At 40.0% G+C, this 18,638-nt stretch overlaps 1 protein-coding gene and 1 non-coding gene across 6 annotated transcripts in view; one reads left to right on the top strand and one right to left on the bottom strand.

Annotated features, from left to right (window-relative positions):
- vps13c (vacuolar protein sorting 13 homolog C) overlaps positions 1-18,638 on the bottom strand; it is a 351,237-nt gene that overhangs the window by 187,205 nt on the left and 145,394 nt on the right. For all 5 annotated transcript variants that reach the window (XM_041181313.1, XM_041181309.1, XM_041181310.1 and 2 more), the window contains 7 exons: positions 16,409-16,572; positions 15,313-15,466; positions 13,384-13,463; positions 12,695-12,754; positions 6,704-6,869; positions 3,935-4,051; positions 408-511 (listed from right to left, as the gene is read on the bottom strand). In XM_041181313.1, the coding sequence (XP_041037247.1) occupies positions 408-511; positions 3,935-4,051; positions 6,704-6,869; positions 12,695-12,754; positions 13,384-13,463; positions 15,313-15,466; positions 16,409-16,572 (845 nt within the window). The remainder of the gene's footprint in view (positions 1-407; positions 512-3,934; positions 4,052-6,703; positions 6,870-12,694; positions 12,755-13,383; positions 13,464-15,312; positions 15,467-16,408; positions 16,573-18,638) is intronic.
- Positions 15,501-15,688, top strand: LOC121274140. The gene has a single exon (XR_005942175.1). It is a non-coding gene; the product is annotated as a U2 spliceosomal RNA (small nuclear RNA).

The raw sequence follows: 18,638 nt of genomic DNA, 5'->3' as shown, positions 1-18,638 counted from the left end.
AATTATAGATCCACAAAAAGTGTAAAGCAGATAACAGAGAATCGAAGGCCAATCTCGAAACTTAAATATATTATGAGTGCTTTACATGTTTGTGCTGTTACTGCATATACAACACAAAACCCACTCACTCTGGGTAAGGTCAATATCAACCTATTTTAAACAAGTTAGCAACCTTCATAATAATTGCTCCAGTGCGTGTTAAAGTTTCTTCTGCTTCTACTATGCTGCATGTGGCAATAAACACTGTACCATGTGCTGTTTTTCCATTTTCAAACAAACAGAATTTTCGGTTAGCTTTATGGTGCACAGCTGGAGATATTCCTACCATTTCCTGGTGTACGGCACACTTGCACATGAATTCAGATACTCACCCAAAGGTGACATGAGTAAATCCAGCATATTTTTACCTTTTTATGTAGAGTCTTGGAATCCACATCTGTAACAACAATATCCCGAAGGCTGGCAGAGACTTCCATTTGCTTTGATTGCACTGAAGCAGATGCATCCAAACCTGCATGGTTAAATCAACCATTCTAAAATTACTACAATAACATTCACTTGGGTGAAATAAAGTTAATACATTGGAGATGTGCATAGATTTTTTGACCACACCTTTCATCGCACATTTCAAAACTTGCACTAACACCACGTCCTCAGACAGTATGAGGTGTACATCAAGGAAAGAACTTTAGTACAGAGCACAGCATGCCTCAGTATCTGCAATGTCACAAAGCACACTCCATTACTTTTTCCAGTTCTATCACTGTTGTGCGGGTAAACCTAAGACAATTTAGCTCATGGGGAAACCATCATAATTTTGCCTATTTACCAAGCATTCATTGATATTTAATCTCCAAGTATGCACTGGGGGACCATTGTTAAGTGAGAGTAATCAGCAAGCTGCCAAGGTACATTCCTGACACCTGCACATTCCTGCGCTGGCTTTTCCAACAATGGGAAACATGTCCATACAAAGGATTTTGTACCACTCTACATTGCATCATGCACAAAACAATAGAGAGAACTGCACCTTCAATAATTTTTCTTCCTAATAATTCCACAATATGAACACATGCCAAATAAGAAATGAGAGTTGCTTTATTTTTGGGATGTGAGCATCACTGGCAAGAACAGCATTTATTGCACAACCCTAAGTGCCCTTGAGCAGGTAGTGGTGAGCCGCCATCTTGAACCATTGCTGTATGTGGAACAGGCCACAATGGCATTAGGTAGGGAGTTCCAGGTTTTTGACTCAACCACAGTAAAGGAACAGGAGCATATTTCCAGTCAGAATGGTACAACTTGGGGGGGAACTGACAGGTGGTGGTATTCCCATACGTCTGCTACTCATGTCCCTCTGTGTGTTTGGAATGTAATATTAAAGAAGCCTTGGTGAGTTACAGCAGTGCATCTTGTACATGGTGCACACTACTGCCACTGCACACCAATGATGGAGGAGCAAATGTTCAAGGTGGTGGATGGGGTGGCAACCAAGAGGACTGCTGTGTCCGAGATGTCGTCAAGCTTCTCGAGTATTACTGAGCCGCACTCATCCAGGCAAACACATGACATCACACTCCCGACTTGTCCCTTACGAAGGGTGGAAAGACTTTGGGAAGTTAGGTGAGTCATCTGCTGCAGGATTCCCAGTCTCTGGCTTGATCTCCTAACCACATTATTCAAGTGGCTGGTCCAGTTAAGTTTCTGGTCATTTATTTCCAAACTATTGATTGTAGGGGAAACATTCATGTTTTTGGCAAGATGAATGGGACTACAGCATGTCTATACATTAGAAACTGAAACATATTATATTCTCAAGGTAAGGTTTTGTGAGCATTGTCTGCTGAAGAATCCAAGAAACAGGAGCAAGCAAAAGCCATTCAGCCCTGCTCTGTCATTCAATATGATCGTGGCTGACCTTCTAGCTATACTCCACCGACCCACACCATTCCCCCAGCCCCAGCTGCCAATATCCCCACATCCCTTAATTCCCTTAGTGTTCAAAAGTGTATCAATCTTCGTCTTGAGACTACTCAATGCTTGAGCATCCACCTGTGGTAAAGAATTCCAAAGATCTACAACGCTGTGGAGTTAAGAAATTTCTCCTCCTTTTCAAAGAAAGTTGACTTCATGGTACACCTGGGCATGAATCATATTAACCACAAACATTCCCAGGTTTGATCTATATAATTCCACTGAGTTATTGATCTCAGACAGAATGACTGCAAAGATACTCCAAGTAGACTCAGTGAGCATCAGTTAGAGACAGGAAAGTCATTGTATGTACCCAATTCTGACCTCTTCCAGAAACCATTAAAGCAAGTGCCTGTTTGGGAAATGATAGAAGAACTCAGTGGATAGACACTGAGTGGATAGCAGTAAGGGGAACATGTGTGAGGAGAAATGGAGTTAGCAGAGGAGAGAAAACTTCAGAGTCAGTATGATCTCAAAGTGTGAAAACATTGGAGGTGGAGGGAAATAATGCTAAGAAAATTTGACAATGTGATATTTGGACAGTTCCTTCAGATGTAGGGGAAAGGCAAACAAGACAATAATTCCTCTGCCATTGGCAAAAATTGGTTACAATGAGACAACATCAGCTAAATTGGGACAAGGAGTAGGAAATGAAACTGTTACACTTGTGGAATAATCAACATAAAAATTAGTGAGAAGTAATAAAAAATATCTTGCTTGGAAACTGAAGGCAAGGTTATGGCCTATTGCCAACCTTTGGCAAAATTAATGAGATCCTGAGCAGAAAGTTAGGATGAAGGAATGGTTGGATGACGATGCCTATGGAAAGGGGCTTAACTATTGCATAATTTCAGTGAGTGAACTTAGATTCCATTCACCAGATCTTACTTAATAGTGAAAAGACTGGTATTTTAGAAATTAGGGGGTGGATTACCTGCCCCCAAAGACCAAAAAGTCCATCAGCATTGCGCCAACAAGAAACTTGGCTGCCTCACAGCAACGATGCACAGAACCAGTCTTAACTGATTTAGAGTGAGACTTGTGCCCCCTTCTGGGAAGAAGCCCCACTCCAGAGCACTGCTGGCCACTCTGATTGGCTGACAGCTCTATTGTCCCATCAGCCTTAGAATCGAGCAGTGGCCACTGCTGGGACTACATGCAGACCCTGGAGAAATGTTGAGGATACTGGGCTTTAGATAAGTCTGGGCATTTTGGACAGGGCCGCCTTCCCCAATTAGGGGAAGAGGGGTGGGGATTAGGGGGCTGAGGGAGGGTGGGGGGATGTTTTAGAGGCTAGGGGAGAGGCTTAAAGAGTGGGTATAATCTTGCCAGAGACAGGAGGGCCCCCCTCCCCACCCCCTTCTTGCTTGCCACAACTTGTGTTATGAAAGCTGCCTGGCTGTCCACCTTGCTTCCGCTTTCCCCTGCCACACGTGTTACGACGGCAGAGGTGGAATGAAGCCCTTAAGTGGCCCCTGGCATCAATGGAGCCAAGGGCAAATGGGCAGACTGCGCGACGACTTACCCACCCATCTTAATATGAGAGACAGGTTGAAGGTGGGCAGGCCACCCGTTTTATTTTATGAGCCCCATGCCTTCAAATACACGAACAGGAGGTCGTAAAACTCACCCCTAGGTTTCCAAACCTCAGATATTCCAGCATGCATTTCAAGTGACAACATCACTGCAATGTTGATTTCTTTCAAATGGGAAATGAGGAAATAAATCCAAATTAGCAACGCTGTTTCTGGAACAGAAGTGAATCATTCTGTTGGCTCGTGTGAGGTGGAGAGGGCCGGGGATTGGCATGAGGTGAACTGTCCCTTTCGAGAGCCAGCACAGACATAGCGGGCCGAATGATCTCCCACTCTGCTGTAACCATTTAGTGATTCTGAGGTAAGCAGTCCAGTGTAAGTGAAAAATTACAGCAATGAAGACTCTCACTCAGCGCATGTCTTACCTTGTACTCTAATGTCTGCAATACTGCACTTCTCATCACACACGGCCACATTAAATGCATCCATCATGGCAAACATCTTGAAAACAACCACGTCAGTATCCCTTGAGCTTTTCAAAACTGTCAAAAAGAGTTCAAGAAATTCAGGTGATCTCTCAACAGCTAAATCGAAATCATACAATGGATTCAACTTCAGATAAAAAGTTCTCTCTTCTTGAAGTACTGTTTGGGAATGGGTGAACAGTTTTACAGATATCTGTTATTTGACTCTGGATTCTGCTCCATGCACAGTATGAAAAAAGTGATCTCGGAGCTAAAACATACCAGGCATCAAAATAAGGATTTGTGTAAGGATTTCACAGGTACACAGAGGTACCCCAGTAGTTGGTAAAGTTTGCCTCTTTGTTTTCTTTTTTGTTTCAAGGATACTGCAGACAATACAATAAAGGAGTACAATAAATAGTCTGACAGGTATAATTATTATAGGTGCTAATTCCTGCTGGGCCTGAGGCAGAAAGAGGCAGCTGCACAGGAAAGGAAGTTCAACATTGCTAACAAGCACTGCAATCTCTGTGTATTTTGTCATTTGTTCCTAAAACTGAGAAATAACTGAGCAATGTAAGTCAACATTGTTTATTTAGAATTATTCAGAATCCCTTCAAGCAGGATACTTCAAAGGAACTTGGTTTGCCTCTTCTTGCTTACATTTCCATGATTTGAGCGTGGACACACAGACATTGCTTTATTGATCAAGTTTTTTTTTATTTGTCCATGAGGTGTGGGTGTCACTGGCTAGGCCAGCATTTATTACCCATCCCTAGGTGCCCTAGGTCAGAGGGCATTTAAGAGTCAGCCACATTGCTGTGGGTCTGGCAGGTGTAGTGACACAGCAGATTTCCTTCCCTAAAGGACATTAGTGAACCAGATGGGTTTTTACAACAATCAACATTAGACTTTTAATTCAAGATTCTTATTGAATTCAAATTCCAGGATTCAAACCTGGGTCCCCAGATCATTACCCTGGGTCTCTGGATTACTGGTCCAGTGATAATACCACAATGCCATTGCCTACCCCCACCACTCCACTAACCCGCCCCCCCGTTTCCAGAACTTTCATGGTTCAACACTTTCACTCAGTTGAATGTTACACAAAGCAAAAAATACCAATAAGATATTTCCATCCCTCAAAAAGACTGAAAATGTCAACCCTGATCAGGAGGTGCCCACCTCCTAATTATTTTTTTTAAGTTTCTTTTTAAATTGCATGCTGGCTTGTATTGTACAAGTAAATAGATACTCAGATATAAAAACAAAAAAACTGCAGATGCTGGAAATCCAAAACAAAAACAGAATTACCTGGAAAAACTCAGCAGGTCTGGCAGCATTGGCGGAGAAGAAAAGAGTTGACGTTTCGCGTCCTCATGACCCTTCGACAGAAGGTCTGTTGAAGGGTCATGAGGACTCGAAACGTCAACTCTTTTCTTCTCCGCCGATGCTGCCAGACCTGCTGAGTTTTTCCAGGTAATTTTGTTTTTGTTTTGTAAATAGATACTCAAGTAGCTGAGACTAAATTACTTGCTGCACTCCACTAAAAACATAAGAAAGAAGTGGGAGCAAGATTCCACATGGCCTGAAGAGTCTGCTCCACCATTCAATGTGATCATAGCTAATCTTAGGCTTAAACTCCACTTTCCCATCTACTCACTATCCCTCAATCCTCCGGGAGCCAAAACTCTGTCCGTCAGCCTTATGTATATATTCAATATATTGGATCATCTACTAGGCTAATACCAAGAATGGGTGGGTTGTCTTATGAGGAAAGGTTGGACAGGTTAGGCTTGTATCCACTGGAATTTATTAGAGTAAAAGGCAACTTGACTGAAACATTTAAGACCCTGAGGGGTCTTGTTAGGGTGGATGCGGAGAGGATGTTGCCTCTTGTGGGAGAATCTAGAACTTGGGGTCACTCATTTAAAACAGAGATGAGGAGAAATTTTTTCTCTGAGGCTTTCAAAACCCAGTCAAAATGTTGGGGGGGTGGGGGGGTGGTTCAAGTAATAACTTATGTATTCATTTTACTAAACATGCGAAGGACAAAGTACGAACAATTCAAAGCAGCGGGAAAAGAAATAGTGCTAATCTCGACAAATAACAAGGAAGAACTAACTCGAATTTACATAATGCGTTTCACATTCTCTGGATGCCCAAAGTATTTCACATTCAATAAAATACTTCTGAAATGCATCTCATGTTAAATAGGAAAATATAAACAGGGCTATATGAAGATGCTCCCTCCATCCCACAGGGAAAAACAACATGCTCCTTCTGACTGCGCAGGACTGCTAATTAAACGTGGCTACACAGAACTGCACCTCGTCTTTAGTTCTAAAAGAGTGAGAAGGTTAAAGGTAATCCTCAGGAGAGAAGCATAAGGGAAAACTAACATAATTAAAATAATCACATTTCAATAGTGAACCAAAGTCACTTTTCATTTGTTATGTGTTTGAGGTAAATTAAGGTGCACTAATTGTGGTAAAGATGTCAAAAGTCACCACAAAGAGGACTAAAACAGCAATTTAGCTCCCACAAATCAAACTGGATGATACTATGGAATGCCAGCAATAATATTATCTGTGAATAGAAATGATAAGGGAGTCTAGAATTCACAGCTTGGCTAATTGTAATTTCACTCCACATTTATAAGTACTTTCACTGGCTATTCAAATTTACTGAAGAACAATCCTAACATGAAATCCTGCTGATGCCGTGTACCTGTTTTTGTGGCAACCCCTTTATCCTGTTTCTGCTTTTGTGCCTTCACTTCATGATCCTTATCAATAGAGTCCATGTTGCCTGACGGAACAACTGTTGTCAGAAAATTGATGGTTGAAAGTAAAGCTTGTGTATGCAGAAGAAGATTAAGTGAAGAAAATGCGACCTGTTGATAAACAAAATTAAAACGTCATCCGTTCTATTTATTGTTAATTATACCAGATTACAACAATGCATTGCAATCAAATTTCAGGCTTTGGAACATTTGCCCGCACATTTCTGGTTTTCACAATTACTTTTGTAAGTCTATAAACTTTACAAATATATTCATGCCACTTGTTCAAAAATATTAAAAGCCACTATCAGAGGAAAACATACGGTCATCGCTCAAAAGCCATTCTGTGAAACTAAAGATCTAACAAACAATAAAAAGAAAGAAAGTGCATTTGCAACATAGGAAGAAACAGCGTTATTTTACTTCAACATCAACAGAGACAGATGTCAGGTTTGGAAAGGCACTGAGAATGAGTAATAGAAATGAAGATAGAAATTAATTGATGCTTCACAGATAGGAGAACTATTAGGAAAGAAAGGAGATTTATTAGGAACCTTTACTGAAGACAAGTAACAACAGTAAAGCTCAATATTGATATGATAAAAATGGATCAGAAATAAGACAAGCATGCAATAGAAATCAGGATCTTTTCAACATACACACAATTGTCATGTCAAATTAGAGATAAAAACAAAAAAACTGCGGATGCTGGAAGTCCAAAACAAAAACAGAATTACCTGGAAAAACTCAGCAGATCTGGCAGCATCAGCCGATGCTGCCAGACCTGCTGAGTTTTTCCAGGTAATTCTGTTTTTGTCATGTCAAATTAGTCTGGTTAACTTAGAAGTTGAGTTTAAAACTGAAACAACAGGAGATGCACTTGTGATAAAACAGAGTGGATGGGACAGGGATTAGAAGAAATAGCTCAGAAGGGGAATCAGAAAAAATGAAATATGGAATGAAAAAACGCTTCATATTGCACTCGTCCTTTTGCTGCAGCTGATTTTTAAGCAGCTCTTACCATGAGGTGATTGGCTTCCCATCAGGGCCATCTCTTTATAATTGAGACTGTTCATTGAAACAATGCTCAAGTGTGCAGATCTAAAAGTGAACATTCATCACCTCTCCAGAGAAAACACCAGGCTGTTTGATATACTCAGAATCCAAGCTGACAGCCATCACATCACACTTCACTGCCCCAGGCTGGTAACAATAGTCAGCGTTTTATCAAGTGGCCAGTGTTTGCTAGACAAATTAATTTGGTGAGTTTTACTTTGAAAAAAATTAAATCAATAAAAGGGAGACCACAGAAAATATTTCCTTCGTGCATGGTACAAGCATCTATTTTATAACTGATTCTTACGATGTGGGCATCACTGTCAAAACCAGAATTTGTTGTTCATCCCTAGTTGCTCTTGAGAAGGTGTTAGACCTACTTTAACTACTATTGTCTATCTGGTGAAGGTACACATTACAGCATGGTTAGGAAGTGTGTTCCAGGAGCTTGACCGTGTCAAGTTCCTGTCAATACAGCCACAATAAACCAGTTGTAGAGGTAGTGGGCATTTGAGTTGATGGATGTCAATCAAGTGCATTGCTTTGTCCTAGATGGTGTCAAAGTTCTTCAGTGTAATGTCAGCTGCACCCATCCAGTTAAGTGAAGAGTATTTCATCACATTCCAAACTCATGCTTTGAAGATGAAAAGGAGACTTTGGGGAGTCAGGGGAGTTGCACACCTCCAGATATCCAGCCTCTGTCCTGATCAATGATCAACCATATTCTGGGAATGAATTATTAAAGAAAAACAGATACCTATGCCATGGTCTGCTCCTTAATTGATTTAATTTTTTCCCAAAATAATGGTAATGCAATTGAAACTCATGGAGCGGTAGTTAGTAAGGCTATTTCTTGTTGGAGATGGAGAGAAGTTCATTGATGAAGTAACTGAAGATGGTGGGGCCTAAGGCACTACCCTGAGGAACTCCTGCGGTGATGCCCTGGGGCTGAGATGATTGACCTCCAACAACCACAACCATCTTCCTTTGTGCTCGGTATGACTCCAACCAGTGGAGAGATTTCCCCCCGATTCCCATCGACTCCAATTTTGCTAGGGTTCATTGATGCCACATTCGTTCAAATGCTGCCTTGATATCAAGGGCAGTCACTCTCATTTCATCTCCAAAGTCCAGCTCTTGTACCCACGTTGAGCAAAGCTATAACAAGGTCTGAAGCCGAGTAGTCCTGGCAGAATCCAAGCTGATCAGTTAGCAGATTATTGGTGAGTAAATGCCATTTTCCAGCACATTTCCTGTCATTGCTAAGCTGATGCTTAGAAGGTGTTTACATTCTATATCAATGCCTTGGATGAAGGGACCAAATGTATGGTGGCTAAATTTGTTGATGACACCATGATAGGTAGGAAAATAAGTTGTCAAGAGGTGATAAATAATCTACAAAGGTATATTGATAGGTTAAGTGAGTGGGCAAAAAATTGGCAGATGGAGTATAATGTGGGAAAATGTGAACTTGTTCACTTTGGCAGGAAGAATAGAAAAGCAGTATACTATTTCAATGGAGGGAGATTTCAGAGCTCAGTGGTACAGGAATCACAAAAAGCAAGTATGCATGTACAGCAAGGGGTTCGGAAGGCTAATGGATTGCTGGTGTTGCAAGCAAATGGAATATAAAAGTAGGGAAGTGTTACAACAGCTGTACAGGGCCTTGGTGAGGCCACATCTGGAATCCTGCGTACAATTTTGATCTCCTTATTTGAAAAAGGATATAATTATATTGGAAGCAGTTCAGAGAAATGCACTCAACTCATTCCTGGGATGAAGGGCTTATCTTATGAAGAAAGGTTGAACAGGTTGGGCCTATACCCATTGGAGTTTAGAAGAATGAGAGGTATTAAAGCAAAAGATTCTGAGGGGGCTTGTTACCCGGAGGATGTTTCCTCTTGTGGGAGAGAAGACTAGAACTGAAGGACACATGCCTTTGAGACCATGAAACAAGGGGGCTCTAATGAATTGATGAATATGATTAAGAGGTGACATTAAGGAAACACATTTTCAAAGCTGAAAGGAACACTGGCTCCTTTCATGAACTAAAATGTGTTTGCTCCAATTAAAATAGAATTATATCCAACAACATTTTTCTAATCATAAAAATCAAAATAATTCTCCAAGAACTAAATACAGCAAACAAATTACATTAAAAATGTGATCTCCAAGGCATAACATTACAAAACTTTGCAGCAGTACTGCAAAGGTTACTTGGGTACTGATTAATGCTGAGCAATGTACACTACCCAGTTCATAGCTTAAGGTTCAACACATGCAGTTAGATTTGCAGCATCTGATCATTTTCATTGGAAACTCAGCTAAATAATTTGAATCGGGGCCACCAAATTAACGTTGCTTTTCTTCCAAAACTCAAGCAAGGGTTTCCAACCACCTTGTTCAACAGCATAAAATTTGGTGCAAAATTCTTCATTTTAATTCAATCACGTCAAGTTAATACTTGAGGCCTTTAAGTGCAATGTCTGCGGTATTTAAGGATTTAAATGAAATGCAAGCAGAATTTATTTTTAGAGGATACAAAAGCATTCCAGTAATAGCAGTAAATCAGGAGGTGAAGCAAGGGGGTAACTTGGCGAAATTACAATCACTGGGGAAGCATTACTGAGCAAACTGATGGAGCTGCAGGCTGACAAGTCTCCGGGTCCAGATGGGCTTCATCCTAGAGTCTTAAAAGAGTGACTAATGAGGTAGTAGATGCATTGGTGTTAATTTTCCAAAAATCCCTAGATTCTGGAAAGGTTCCATCAGACCGGAAAGTAGCAAATATAACCCCTCCGTTCAAGAAGAGAGGGAGGCAGAATACAGGAAACTATAGGCCAGTTAGTTTGACGTCCGTTATGGAGAAGGTGCTGGAATCAATCATTAAGGAGGTTATAGCTGGGCACTTGGAGAAACTCAAAGCAATCAGAAGAGTCAGCATGGTTTGTGGAAGGAAATTATGTTTAACCAATTTATTGGAGTTCTCTGAAGGAGTATCATGCAGTGTCAATAAAGTAGTCGTGCTGTACTTGGATTTCCAGAATGCATTTAAGGTGCCACATCAAAGGTTATTGCAGAAAATAAAAGCTCATGGTGTAGGGGGTAAGATATTAGCATGGAGAGAAGATTGGCTGGCTGGCAGAGAGCAGAGAGTATGCATAAATCGGTCTTTTTCTGACTGGCTGGATGTGACGAGTAAAGTCCTGCAAGGGTCGATGCTGAGGCCTCAACTTATCACAATTTATATCAATGACTTAGATGAGGGGAGTGAAGGCATGCTAGCTAAATTTTCGGATGACACAAAGGTAAGTAGGAAAGTATGCTATGAAGAGGATATAAAGAGGTTGCAGAGGGATATAGGTAGGTTGAATGGAGTGGGCAAAAATCTGGCAGATGGAGTATAATGTAGGAAAATGTGAAATTCTTCACTTTGGCAGGAGGAATAAAAAAGTAGAGTATTACTTAAACAGAGAACAGCTGCAGAATTCCAAGATGCAGAGGGATCTAGGTGTTTTAGGGCATGAGTCACAAAAAGTTAGTTTGCAGGTACAGCAAGTAATTAAGAGGGCTAATTGAACATAAAAGTAAGGATGGTATGCTTCAATTATACAGGGCATTAGCGAGACCATATCTCGAATACTGTGCAGAGTTTTGGTCTCCTTATTTAAGAAGGATGTAAATGTATTGGAGGCGGTTCAGAGGAGGTTTACTAGATTGATACCTGGAATGAGTGGGTTGTCTTATGAGAAAAGGTTAGGCAGACTGGAGTTTAGAAGAGTGTGGGGTGATTTGATTGAAGTCTACAAGATCCTGAACGGCCTTGATAAGATGGATGGCGAAAGGATGTTTCCTCTTGCGGGTGAGTCCAGAACTAGGGGGCACTGTTTTAAAATTAGGGGTTGCCCTTTTAGGACAGAGATGGAGAGAATTTTTTTTCTGAGGGTTGTCCAGCTTTGGAACACACTGCCTCATAAGGTGGTGGAGGTGGGCTCATTGAATATTTTTAAGGTAGAGGTGGATTGATTCCCTTGCTTAACAAGAATCTAAGATCATCAGGGGTAGATGGGAATGTGGAGTAAAAGATACAAACAGATCAGCCATGATCTTATTGAATGGCAGAACAGGCTCGAGGGGCCAAATGGCCTACTTCTGCTCCTATTTCGTATGTAACTGTCAAAGCATGAAAAATTACACAAACTTTTTTTCCTTAAACAAAGACAAGAGAAGATGATCCCACACAGCTAACATCATTACTATACAGATAAGTAGGCCAAATTCCATCCCTTTGTATGGTCTGAGACTTTGTTGTACAAATAACCTCCTTCTGCACTGCGTCATTTTATGAATCTGATTTTTGCATGACCAGATTAAACGCTATCCCTTTGTATGGTCTACTGACTTTCATAGGCTCATGTATCATATACGTATACATGTAACAAAAATGCCATCCCTTTCTACAAAATTAATTTGTAATTTTAATTGAATTCAGTTGCTATTTAAATTTAACCTACAAATCAGAAATGGATGATTTTAGGACATCATTCCCTGGAACATCTGACATTAGCAAATTGATTACATTTACAATGAGGGTTAAGAAACTAGGACAAATATCCTTCAATGATTCTAAAATACTTAAATACCATGTAACAAAAAACAAAGTGGGCTGACGTTTTCCTTTTTAAAAAGATGGGATGAGTCATTTTTATGGGCTTTTTTGTATCCTAGAAAAATCCATTTCCTTGTGAATAAAGCTCATTAGCCTGGATTTCTAATGGCGGCATCTTTTTAATTAAATAACAAACATTGAAGATTTTTTTTAAAACCGGTGTTCTCCAGCTGGCCTTCATGTTTCTGAGAAAGGACAATTAAGTGCTTACCTTGAGCATTTGTTCGGTGCTGTTGTAATTCATTTTGAAATGTGGTCCATTTTTATCAGCCTATAAAACATTTTTGTTGAAGTTAATTTTACCTCAGTACTGACATAATGAAGAGCAAATGCTGATCATCAACCTAAGGAAAGAAAGGCTTGCATTTACTTAGTGCTTTCCTCAACCACCAGACTTCCCAAAGGGCTTTACAGCCAAGGAAGCAGATGCAGTCACTGTTATAAACATGTAACGTAGGAAAAAGCTTGCTGACAGCAAACTCCCACAAACAGTAATGTGATAATGATCCAATTAGTCTGTTTGTGATGTTCACTTGGTAAATAAATATTAGCCAAGAAACCAGGATGAAATTGCCGCTCTTCTTCAAAATAGCCTTGGGATTTTATTTTGCATCAATCCAAGGTGGCAGATGGGACCATGGTTTAACGCTTCATCCAGAAGTCGGCAGCTCTAACCGTGTAGCACTCCTTCAGAACTGCACTGGGATGTCAGCCATGATTTTTGTGCTCAGCCTTGAAGTGGCACTTGAACCTGGAACCATGTGACTCAGAGGCACAAATGATACCAACTGAGCTACCACTGACATTGCATTTAGAATAAAAAGCCTTGTAACTGACTGGAACCACTATATCTATATTTTATCTTTAGGCTTAAGCTTAATGGAAGAATAAAAAAGTAACCTTTATGTATTCCACTTTCAGAAGATCTGAACCTGGTGTATCTGCACAACTGATCAAATGTAGCTTCTGATTTTGGTCATCTGGAGAACACAAAAGCATGAAATTCAATTTCAGCATATATTCTTCATAAAATACGTCAGGATTTAAAGAATCACTTATTAATAGAGTACTGTGGATGCTTATTCAACATCACGTTCTTTCCCACACGTATCTATTTAATTAAACCTAATGAAGGCCCTAAAACAATGTCATTTTTTTCAAAATCATTTTGGTTTCTATCTTTTTCCCCACTACAGGCAGCTGATACAGCTAAAAGCATAACATCAACAAGTCACACAAGTCTGAAAAATCATTAAAATGTTAGAAATGCTTACAGAACGATAGCCTGCAAATCATGCCACTCTTTCCAACAACTGCAAGTTAAGCTCAAGAGTTCCACAGCCTGAAGTTTCACCTGGACTTTGGGAGTTCCGGTCCTGTTAGCAATTATACACCATGGAGCTTATGGTTGTCCCATGCAACTAACCATAACTCACAATTATGGAACAGCCAAGCAGAATTGCTTAGCACTATCAGGGTGACATCAGGAATAAGAATTTAGAGGCTGTGGTCAATAGCTTTTTAGACTCTATGTGAGTCAAGGGATATGGGAATTGGGCAGGGAAAGTGTATTGAGGTCAAAGATCAGCCATGATTGCACTGAATGGTGGGGCACATTTGAAGGGCTGAATGGTCTACTGCTGCTCCTATTTCTTCTGTTCTAGTACTATATTTTTCAGTTATTTGGAGAGATTTGAAATAAGAAAAGATTAATAGAGGTGGTGAAATTATAAAGTTTCAGAGGTATTAGATTTAAAATGGAGGGTAATAGATTTTAAAATAACTGGAAAAAGAACTAAAGGGGGGGGGATCAGGAGAATTTTTTTTTCCACAAGAAGGATATGATGATCTGGAACACACTATCTGAAAGGGAGGTGGGAATCAGATTCCATGGGAACTGTCAAAGGACAATTGGAATGTACTTGAATTGCACTGATTTGCAATGTTATGTGGAAAAGCTGGGTGTGAGATTAAATTAGGAGCTCTTTCAAAGAGCCAGCATGGGCACAATGGGCTGAATGGTTTCCTTCTGTGCTGTAAGATTCTACGATTTGTTTACACTGGAGGGAGTCAGGAAGAGCAGGGAACAAGACTCAAGTCTACATAATGCGCTTTTGGTGATAGTACGAGCTCCTCTTTTTTCCCAATATTTTTGCCCCATTTTGAATCTCCCTGAATTACAAACTGCAAGCAAAATGCTGGGTGAACCAAATGCAGCTAGGCCTTTATAAATGTGTGAAGCATCAGTCAAGAGCCTCACTAAAGAGCTACATAGGACCTTCAGATTTTCCTTCCCCTTGCTCCTCACCCACACCAAAGCAAGTGACCAGTCTTCACTTGGGACAACCCCAAAACAATCCAGCCAAGGCAAGAAATTCAGTGGTGTGAAGAACAAAACCAAAACTTCACTCCATGGCACAATAAATTACTAATTCCAACATCATGTGCTACTCCATATTATAATCGTGCGCATACCTGGGGTAAGTAGTATTTGATGTTTATACATTCAAATTATATGGTTAACTTTGCATACTACAGCATTTCAGACAAGGTTTTTAATTTTAAGGTTCAAGTTGAAGTGAGTTAAACATTTCTGGGAAGATACAACTTGTATAAAGTGATCATCATCATTGCTCAGATCTTCTGCAGTAGAGTGAAGTGTTGAAAAATTTTCAAAAATTGGAACTCTAAGTCATTCAATTTGCTTTCCAAACTGATATTAGGGGGATTGAGGCTTGCTCGTGGAGTGTATTTATAGTCTTCCTCCAAACACTTTGAAATTTATCTACATTTATCATTTGGGAGAGTTTTAAGAGGCAAGATACTCACCAGGGAATTCACAATAATCTAAGGTGATTTTCTTCAAATATGATGTAGACGTCAAATCAAATGTTCTGATGTTCACTTCAGTACCCAACTGAGATATACTGAAAACAAGCAGTGGTTTCTCCTGGTCTTCTTGCCTTGTCAGTTCAATAACTACCTACAGGTAAGATACCAAAGGACTATTCAACAACTTAACACAATGCAATTTGGCTAAGATCAAATGTTATATCTGTTCTTATCAGTTTAGTATCTGATACGTCCCCTACCTGGGAGCCAAATATGAAATTGATTTTTGGGACAGGGAGATGAACAGGGGCTTGCCCATTCCACTCACGCATCAACCTGGTATTGCAGTGTCTCCAGGAATGGTGCAGTTTCCCCTCCATGGGGTGAAAGGGAAATAGAGCTCTCATTTCAAATGCACCTTACCAGCAACATGAAGGAAGCAGAAACTTAAATGCCTCCACATTAAAGCATTAACTTTGTATTTGGTTGACATCAAAAATTAAAGTAATTCGCCATTTCATAGTAGACTACACAACTGAGGAAAAAATGTACCAGTGACTAAAATCTAACTACAAAACAACAAATAAAACGAGCTAAGGCTATTATTATAGATCATATACAGGTGACGCTGCCCTTCATCTGAATTTATAAATGTAATTCTCAATCACACAACAAAAATGAACACCATCCATTAAACAACTGTTCACTCTGAAATTTTTGTGTTTGATGTGTAAAATGGAAGGTTATTGAGAAAAAGCCATTATCTTTCCCACAACACTCCCTACAGTTATTTTCACAGAAATACCCAACAGGGTTTCCCTTCCAGCTGACAAATCGGGAATAGTGCACAGCACCAGGCAAGTCAGGTTTAATGTAGAGAAATGCCTCAAAGCAAGCAGCCACATGTCAAAAACAGTTCAGATGACTTGAACCACATGTACATTAAGAAACATAACCAACAGTAGCCAAGCCATCTGTTCTCGGTCATCCATAATTTCATACACATATACAAAAGAAAAATTTTAATGAGTGTACAAAAAAGTAATGGAAATACAAATGAGTTCAATGCTAACATATTGAAAATGTTTGATACCTCTTTAACTTCAAACTTCAGCTGGAGAGCTGTGAGCTCCTCATGCAGACTCTCATCATCCTTCTGAATTTGAGATGGCTGTGCAACACCAGCTGCCATTGCTAGTTTAGTTGGCAAGTCAACTTCTTCCTTTGCATCACAGAACTCGTCAGATTCTAGTGAGCCTAAGGAATAAGAACATTTGCATATACTTGAAAGGAAGGAAGATATTGTGACCATTTCAAGAGAACATTACTAAAGATCCAAAACATTTATAGACAAAAAGCAAAGCAAACTGATTATTGCTGCCTCCATGACTTAGCAAAACTACGTAAAATCAAATAACTGCTTGGTGCAAGTTTAAAATCCCACAAATCCCTCTTATAATGGTGCCTCAAGCAAAAGTGTAGCAAACTGAGAATGTAGCTCAGGTAGAAATTAAGTAATATTTCAATTAAAATTAATGGCCCAAATCTTCTGGCCTTCAGATAGTCGACAAAATAAAAACAAGCAGCTCTGTGAGGTTTATTACAGGAAGGCAGTGAGATGTAACAGAGTTATTCTAATCCAATTATGAGGTGCAACCTCCAATCAAATCGTTAGTTTAGAAATTTTCCATAAGGTAATCTTGAAAATTCATAGATGATCCGACTTTCAATAAATATCCTCAACAGGACAATAGTCACAGTACATCACACACAGGGCCAGTTTAAGCCGTAGGGGAGTCGAGAACAGAACTGTAAGAAATAAAAATAAGTAGCCATAGGGCCCTTCGAGGCTACAATTTAATACAATCATCAGTTGATCCTCAACTCCAATGCCACTTCCCTGCTAGCTCAAAAATCTGTCAACCTCAGCCTTGAATATACTCAACAAGTGAGTATGCTCAGCCCTCTGGGATATAGAATTCCAAAGAATAGCAACCCTCTGAGTGAAGAAATTCCTCATCTTCGCTCAAAATGGGCATCTGCTTATCCTGAGACTATGTTCCCTAGTTACAGACTCTCATCAGGCAAATGTCTCGGCATCCACCCTGTCAAATCTTCACAGAATTTTATACACTTCAATGAGACCACTTCTCATTCTTCTAAACTCCAGAGAGTATAGGCCCATTTTACTCACTTAATCTTTCCTCAAGGACAGCTGCTATATCCCAGGAATCAATCTAGTGAACCATTGTTCTAAGGCAAGTACATGCTTCCTTAGATACAGAGGCTAAAACAGTACACAGTACTCCAGGTGTGTTCTCACAAAAACTCTATATAACTGCAGCAAGTCTTCCTTACACTTGTACTCCAACCCCATTGCAACAAAGATCTTCCTATTTTCATATTGTACCTTCATGCTAACTTTGTGTTTCGTGTGCCAGAACACCCAAATTCTCTGAATACCAACACCTTAGTTTTTCATGATTTAAGAAAATTCAGTTTTCCTATTCTTCCAAAGTGAATAACCTGTCATTTGCCCACATTAACCGCCATCTACGACCTGCTTGCCCACTCAGTTAATTCATGTATATCCTCTTGCAGACTCTATATTCTCCTCACAGCTTACTCTCTCATCTAGCTTTCTATCAGCAGCAAATTTGGATACATTACATTTGGCCACTTTATCCATTGATACAGACCAGTGTGGGCAACCTGCATGCGGCCTATCTGGGTTCTGAGTGCAGCCCGCAAGACATTTTGTTGACCACAGCACACGTGCAGGGTTGCCAGATTCCACTGGTTTCCGTCCAGGTGTTTTTTTTCTACTTGTATTACTCAAGTGATGCGCACGCAAAGCAAGGGCACGTGAAGTGAGGTGCGTGTTGATTATACACAACATTGACTGTGAGAGCTGTGTGCGTCCAATCAAAGTGCTGCTACAGTTCTATTGGCACACCCCACAAATTCTAGGTACGCAACTGCAGTAAGCAGAATGACCCCATCCCAGGAGACTGTCTTGATTATAACTCTGGTGGACGCGAGAGTTTGTGTTATTTTGTGTTAATTTTGCTGGTAATTTAATTTGCCCCTAATTATATAATGGGTTGCTTTGTGTAAAGGTAGCGTGATAAAGAAGGAGAATCAAGAGCAAAATCAAAGAACAGAGGAAGTAGTAGCCAAAAAGGAAAGTGCAAATATTTATTTTGCTTTTTACCATTGGAAGATGATGACAGTTGTATTAACATATAAGCATTATCTACCTCATTATGAAATATTTGGTGTGTATTAAATGTATTTAATCCTATTCATAGAGTCATGGTTAG

This window comes from Carcharodon carcharias, assembly GCF_017639515.1.
Source record: "Carcharodon carcharias isolate sCarCar2 chromosome 32 unlocalized genomic scaffold, sCarCar2.pri SUPER_32_unloc_1, whole genome shotgun sequence".
Lineage (NCBI taxonomy): Eukaryota > Metazoa > Chordata > Chondrichthyes > Lamniformes > Lamnidae > Carcharodon > Carcharodon carcharias.
This window is presented reverse-complemented; position numbering and strand designations above follow the sequence as displayed.